At 40.1% G+C, this 6,918-nt stretch overlaps 1 protein-coding gene across 1 annotated transcript; it reads left to right on the top strand.

Moving 5' to 3' along the window:
- Positions 1-648: 648 nt before the first annotated feature.
- ccdc174 (coiled-coil domain containing 174) lies at positions 649-5,061 on the top strand. The gene is made up of 11 exons (XM_010766507.1): positions 649-811; positions 1,008-1,115; positions 1,473-1,573; positions 1,658-1,716; positions 1,802-1,952; positions 2,199-2,294; positions 2,383-2,519; positions 2,633-2,727; positions 3,017-3,152; positions 3,274-3,426; positions 4,234-5,061. The coding sequence occupies exons 1-11, from the start codon at positions 770-772 to the stop codon at positions 4,914-4,916; spliced, it is 1,761 nt and encodes a 586-aa protein (XP_010764809.1). The 5' UTR covers positions 649-769; the 3' UTR covers positions 4,917-5,061.
- Positions 5,062-6,918: the final 1,857 nt, after the last annotated feature.

Raw genomic sequence — 6,918 nt, 5'->3', positions numbered from 1 at the left:
GACCGACTCTGTCGTCCGGTGATCTAACCGCCTTCTGGAAAAGCTTCACAAGTACGTCGGTACGCAAATGCGCTTTGTTACACAAGTGACGGTACGCATTTCAGATTGTTGCCACGCATGCGTACCTGCGTACCACTTATGTGCACCCCTGTTTATAAGATAGGGGTTCATGGCTGACAGTGCAAGACAGACAGCCAGATAGACAGATCGCGAGACAGACGGACAGACAGACCAACAGAGCGACAGACGCGCGCACACATATGCACCCACACACGGACAGACTGTCTTCTGCATGTTTTTCATGTAGCCATACTCAATGTATTTTTGTGCAAACACGCACTGCACTGTCTAGGTAAAGGGTATATAATATAAACCTTTATTTTGAAGAGTACAGCGCAAGCATAAGGCAAACTAGCCCATCAGAAGCAAAGAGGCACTGGAGACACACCCACCTATGGAAACGAAACATTTAGTGGTATACTTGTTTTAACAGTAAGAACAGAAAAACGAAAAAACGAGCTGAATTGAATCTGAGTACTTCACTTCTGTTTTGTACTTTCCACCACTGCTATAAAGACCGTAAAGGGTGTTTGCAGTAAATTGTATTTTAAAAGGCCACTAGTTGGGGGTAAAGCCACATTTCACAAACGGGAGAACCACCAACGAAGAAGTCAGGAAGTCAGCAGCAGCCTTCTTATTATTCATCCATGTCAGCAGCTCAGCAGCAGTAGTAACTCGCACATCATGGAGTATTAAAGAAGTAATAAACATGGATAAAAAGAAGAAACCCTTCAACGTGACGGCTTCATCTGTGAGTGGCATTCAGAAGCAGCTTTACAAACTACTATCGCTGCTGTGTGGCGTTTAGTTAAATATAACAGCTAACGGTAGCTAACTCTCAGGCTATGTTGCTAACACATAAACAGAGTTACAGCTGTGTTAGTAGCAAAACAATAACTATTGATTTAAGTATAACGTTATTTCTGATATCACGTTTGTTCTTACAGCTGGTGGACCTTAAAGCTGAACTGTACAGGAAGCAGGAACAATTCAAACAGGACAAACTTGGGCATGAAAACACTGGAGCTGGGTTCACATCAAGAGCCAAAGTCAAGGTACAGTATGTGGTATTTATTTTAGGGCCCATTTTTACCTTTTTGTTTAATGAAAGAGATCTAGAGCTACAACGATTGGTTGACTAATTATTTTTAATTTGTAAAAGTATGTTTTCTTACATAAATGTCAGAAAAGCTTATAACATTTTCTGCTTCTCAGATATATTCTCCTTCTTCTATTGTATATCATATTAACTGAATATCTCCCGGTTATGTACCGAAATACCCGAGATATTGAGAAAACTAGGATGGACATTTGCACTATTTTCTTGCATTTTATCCATTATCGATGAAGAAGATAATCATTAAATGTTAGTGAGATCACTAACGATGTTTCGTCTTCATGCTCTTGAGTAGAAACCTAATGTCTGGATCAAACAAAACACTGGAGTCTCAGCAAGAGCTGAGAAAGACGCGGAGCAGCTGTCTGAGGAGCAGAGCAGTCTGGACACCTCAAAGTGAGTTCAACATATTATATTGTAGATTCACTGTCATGATAAAATTATGACAAAAACCTCTAACTTCTAATGTTCTAATAACAGACGCAAGCTAGAGGAGAAGGCCAAACTCTACGAGCAAATGACAAAAGGAGACTTTCCAGGTTGGTTGAGTAAAAATGATATCTTCTAATAACTTAGTTCCATAGCAAAATGTACTTTATAATAAACTTGTCTTGTATTCCCCAGATGAAGAGACAGAAGGACTGTTCCTGGTGGATTTCACCCAGAAAATTATTGACAAAAAGAGAGAAACACTTGCACAGAAAAGCGAAAGAGAGGATGAGGAAAGAGGAAATAGGTCTCCTGTCCCTCCTCCTGAAAACCCAAATGAGGAGTGGTAATGTCTCTTTCATATATTTGTAAGGGTTTGATTTAGGAAATGTAAAGTGCAGTTAGTATTTTAGTTTCAAAGCACATATGTTAAATACTATAGGGCTGTCAGAAAGAAGTATGATATTCATACCAATTCCAATACCATTAAAGTGATGCCTATACCAATAGGGTGCTTTACTTATTATTTAAATGTATATATAAAAATGTATATCCTGTTAGTAATCTGTTCTGCTGCTTTGTTAATCTGTAGGGTGGATTATGAGGATGCTTTGGGCCGATCTCGGAGATGCATGAAGAAAGACCTGCCTGGGTTTGAGAAATTGGACCAAAACCTTTACGGAAAAGCGTAAATATCCTACAGATAAAACCTTTAAAATGTGCAGGAGTTGGTTCCTTGATGACGGGAACTTTATTGATACCACTCTTCCATGTAGAAAAGCCTCTGCTGAGAAGACCTTACTCTCGGAGGACATGCGCCGAGAGCTGCAGAGGCAGGAGTGGGAGATGGAGGAAGAGGAGGCCATGAAGAAGCCTGTCGGACCCATCCACTACGAGGATATCAGGGGACAAGGTTACTTTTAACGCATCTCTTAAATGTTTCCAGCACACGTTTGAAATACAGGTATGTGTTCTGTAAGTCTTGTGCTGTTCAAAACACATACTTCTGTCTGTTCTGTCTCACAGAGGCTCGGGATCTCGGTGTGGGTTACTTTGCGTTCGCTCATGATGCCGAGCAGCGCAGGAAGCAGAGAGAAACTCTGGACATGCTCAGAGACCAGGTGAGAACACATATCTAGCCTGTTAAAATATAAATATATATTAGGAGAGGGCATTTTAAAAGTTCTATGGATAACATAGTCCCGACACTAAAAGCATGTATGTAGATCCACACAAATCCACACTTTGATGGACTTTATTATGTATTTGTAGTTTACCCACTTTTGCTCAGCCGACTATACACTAAGTCTATGTTATATTGTTGTATCTAGTTAATCAAATCTATATTTATTTAAAAAAATGAATAATGCTGTCTTGAGTGTTTGCTCAGTCTTTGTTCTTGTCCTTCAGACAACCGAGCAGCGCACTAAGAGGGAACAGCTGAAGGACAAGAGGCAGGCCATCCTGAAGGCTCGATTGGCTAAAGTGAGGACTAGGAAGACGAAGAAGGCCAAGCTGGATGGCACGGAGGACGAGGACATTGAAGGTGTGTATCCTCAACTCCCTCACTTCAAATGCAGCCGTTTGCATTTAAAGTCTGCATGCATGCTGCAGTTCAAAGATCACATGAACGCTAATGAGGGATTGTTGTGAATTGTTTGTCCTAGGAGGGGACGACGAAGGGGACTTGATAGGACCCCCGGCTCCACCAGAGGAGGTACCAGAGGTCAGCAGAGCGAGGAAGGTGGAAGTTGAGATCCAGGAAAGGAAGGACTCCAAACCAGGAGTTCCTCATGTCAGGGAATGGGACAGAGGCAAAGGTATTTATAATTTAGTAAAGGTCTCTAGTGAGAAAATATTTAGGACGATTTAAGGTTTGTCGGGAAAACACGTGAGTGCCAAGCAAAAGTAGGACTTGTACTTCTCAGCCTTTTTTTAAAAACAATGGCAAATCATCGATACAAAAAATAAATGATGGTTGCATTTCATTCAGCGGCTTCAAAGGCTAAACCGACTGCTAAACCCAAAGTCCAATGAGCACAGTTAAGAAGAAAGGGAAAGGGTTTGACATCCTAGATTTCTAAGTTCAGAAGTACACTTATTATTTCACATTGCACTTAAGTGTTCTGAACAGATAGTTCTTCAGAGAGTTTGGAAACCTCTTACCTTTTTAGCAATGACTTTGGAAAGCTGACAACATTTGTATTTAATGATGACAATTATTTAAAGAATAATATGCATTGCATTATATTAGAAGAAACCTACTTCATGTTAAACACATGATCATTCGTTTTCCCATCTGGTTAAGATCCCTTTCCAGTACTGTTTTGGTGTCCTGCATCATTCTCTCTGTACATGCAGGTGCTTCCCTGCACATGCATACATCTGCAAGTGGAATATTAAGTTAAAGGTCATATAGTTGGAGGTACTGATCTCACTCTTTTTGTAGTCCTATGTTATGCATCTGTGGGTATATATCTATACTGACATGTGCCATGGGTGGAACACAAATTCAAACTTTTATAAACAACGTATGCTGTCGTCGGCTTTAAGGGATTTCAGTTAAGTTTCATTACTTTGTGAAGTAAGTCACTTCTTTAACTCCTGCTTTTTCCTGTTTCCTCCAGAGTCCATGTTTAACGAGTGGACATCTCGGCGTCGCGATGAGCGAGAGTCTGAATTCGCCCCTCCCACTGCGTACTTTTCTGAGTGGAAGAGAGAGCGATCGGTGAAGGTTAAAACTCAGGAGAGTAAATCCAAGATGTCCTTCAAGTGGAGCAAAGGCCCAGAAGAGGTCTCTGAGAGCAGAGAGAAGCCACTTTCTCCGCCAAAAACTGCCCCCTCACCTCCTGCCCCTCAACCACCTCCTCCAACTCCTCCACCTCCTCCACAGCCACAGACTCCATCACAGGCTTCACCTTCAGGTCCTCCAGCAGAGCCCACTCTGGTGTCTGCTCCTCCCTTTAATCCCCAGTTTCCCCCCCATTATCCTCAGTTTCCTCGTCCACCTCCTCCTCAGTTTGCTGGACCGCCTCACATGTATCCCCCCCAGTACCCAAACCAGTATTACAACCAATATCCGCCCCAATATCCTCCACAATATCCGCCCCAATATCCGCCCCAATATCCAACACTGTATGCTCCCCAATATGCTCCTCAGTTTCCTTCCCAGGTTCCTCCTCAGTTTCCTTCACAGGTTCCTCCTCAGTTTCCTTCACAGGTTCCTCCTCAGCAGCAAAGCCAGTCTCAGCCTGAGCAGCCTGAACAGAGTATGGATGAAATGCTGTCCTTCTACAGGAGCATTACCTGATATCTAAATGATTCTACTTGCTGTGTAGTTTGTATTTAGAGTGTAAATACTGTTGTCTAATTTTTTTTAGTGACATTTTAGAAACAACAAACACATTGCCTCAGATCTTTGCAGTTTCAGCATGTAATAAACACAAGGAATACTGTGACTGTTTTTTTTTTCTGACAGTTAATTTAATTCAGTTTATACAGTTTAAAATCTTATAAAGCTTCGCCTTCTGAGGATCTATTGTAATGGTGAGAAAGCATAACATGAAAAAAGGTTACTCCTGGTTTAAATATTTAAGATATTTGAAAGTCTAGAGAGGATTCTGCAGTATGAAAATCTCCACCAGATGGTACTGTACACTTTCATGTGGAGAAAATATCTGCAAGTGGCCGAACTGTACTGCAGTGATATATCTGAACTGTGAAAGGACATTAATCTACAGCTGCTGTTATTTTAATGAACATCAATCTGCTGATAATTTCTCCCATTAAGTAAACAGTTGTTATGTCTATCTAAAACCCAATAACATTCAGTGTATTAGCAGATATGAGGAACAAAAGCAGCACATTTTCACAACTGGAAAAAACGTTTTGAGTTTAGAACGGACTGAAATCATTTATGGGTAAATGTGTTTGGATTATGTTTAAGTCAATTTACAATTTTATTTTTGTATTAAATGATTATATTTAGTGTGGATGCAATACTTGTTTTTTTGAACGGGTAAAGAATACTTGAATTGTGTCTTATTTCTGAAAACTGTATGAAGTCATGGCAGTTGGGTAAAGGCAACCGGTTGTGAGTTTGTTTCGTTTTTAGAAATGTTTTCTTTACGTGAAATGCGTGTTAGAGGATTGTAGCGTCCTGCTGAAGCCATCAGTCATCAGAGCTGAACCTCTTCACTGCTCCCTGATGCCGGACCGGACTCATCCTGGTGTTCTGCATCACCAAGTCCCAGTACCTGTTGGACTGGTGAGTTTCAAACTTCTCAACTCGGCTTTATTTGTACAGCAAATGAATACAGCCATGCAGGCCACAGTGCCTAACAGTCATAATAAACAGAACAGACAGACAGAAAATAATTAGAAAACTAAAATAGACCTCAATAATAATATCAGTTGAACACACTGTCTTAAGCTGGAGAAGAGAATGTAAATGCAGAATGAAAGTGGCATCTAAATATAGAAAGGGATAATTAATAAAGAGGAACACATTGATCCTCAACTAAGTGCAACAAGGTCTCCTGCTGTGATGTATTGCCATGTTGGTGGCGACTGTCTTTTAATAGAGCACTGTGCAATGCAGAGGGAATCAATAACAGAAGAACATGAGTTAATAACTGCTCAGTGTAACCTCATGTGTAACCTCAGTTGTAACCTCATGTGTAACTCAATGTAACCTCAGTGCATTAAGACAGCGAAACTGCCTTAAACAGTATGTGTTGTGGCCAGTGGCGTTTCTATATGTACAAAAGTGGTGGGGCACAGAAAACTTAGATGTCCATATATAAGCTTCTGCAGTGAGGTTCATGGTTGGTGAGGCACTGGCACTGACTCTTCAGGTTTACAAATATAATATTTTGACCTAAATCAAAATATAATATTATTTTCAAAAGCTTTTTTTGTCTGATGCTTCGATTAATTTTAAACAGACAGTTCAACAAAAAGGATACCCAAAAAATGTAATTTTATCATTTAAATATTGAATTGTTCTCTCTTTGTAAGATCCCATTTTCAATAAAATTGCGGTCTTACCTTGACTTGAAGATGAAGTCCATTTGGCTATCCTTCTGGACAAAAATCTCTATTACTTGTTTGTAAAAGTCCTCCTTATCTTCTTGTAGTTTAAAAAGTCGATCATAAATCTAATCGATAGATTTATGATTCGAAAATTATAAAAGTAGGGTAGACATGTGGATATTATCCGGCTGAACAAAACGTGCATTTATCTAACAGCTACGTTTCCCACAGATCTTATTTTGAGCTATTTTCTAAAATCCTATGGAGAAATCTCATTG

Source organism: Notothenia coriiceps, unplaced genomic scaffold (assembly GCF_000735185.1).
Source record: "Notothenia coriiceps isolate Sejong01 unplaced genomic scaffold, NC01 NC01_scaffold00003344, whole genome shotgun sequence".
Taxonomy (NCBI): domain Eukaryota; kingdom Metazoa; phylum Chordata; class Actinopteri; order Perciformes; family Nototheniidae; genus Notothenia; species Notothenia coriiceps.
Note: the sequence above shows the minus strand (reverse complement) of the source record. Positions and strands in the feature narration are given on the sequence as shown.

Excerpts from the sequence above, each read along its gene's own strand:
- ccdc174 (XM_010766507.1), top strand. The coding sequence starts at position 770 with ATGGATAAAAAGAAGAAACCCTTCAACGTGACGGCTTCATCT. Across the intron at positions 2,295-2,382 it reads CAAAACCTTTACGGAAAAGC|AAAAGCCTCTGCTGAGAAGA; the intron begins GTAAATATCCTA and ends TCTTCCATGTAG. Across the intron at positions 3,153-3,273 it reads GGAGGACGAGGACATTGAAG|GAGGGGACGACGAAGGGGAC; the intron begins GTGTGTATCCTC and ends TGTTTGTCCTAG.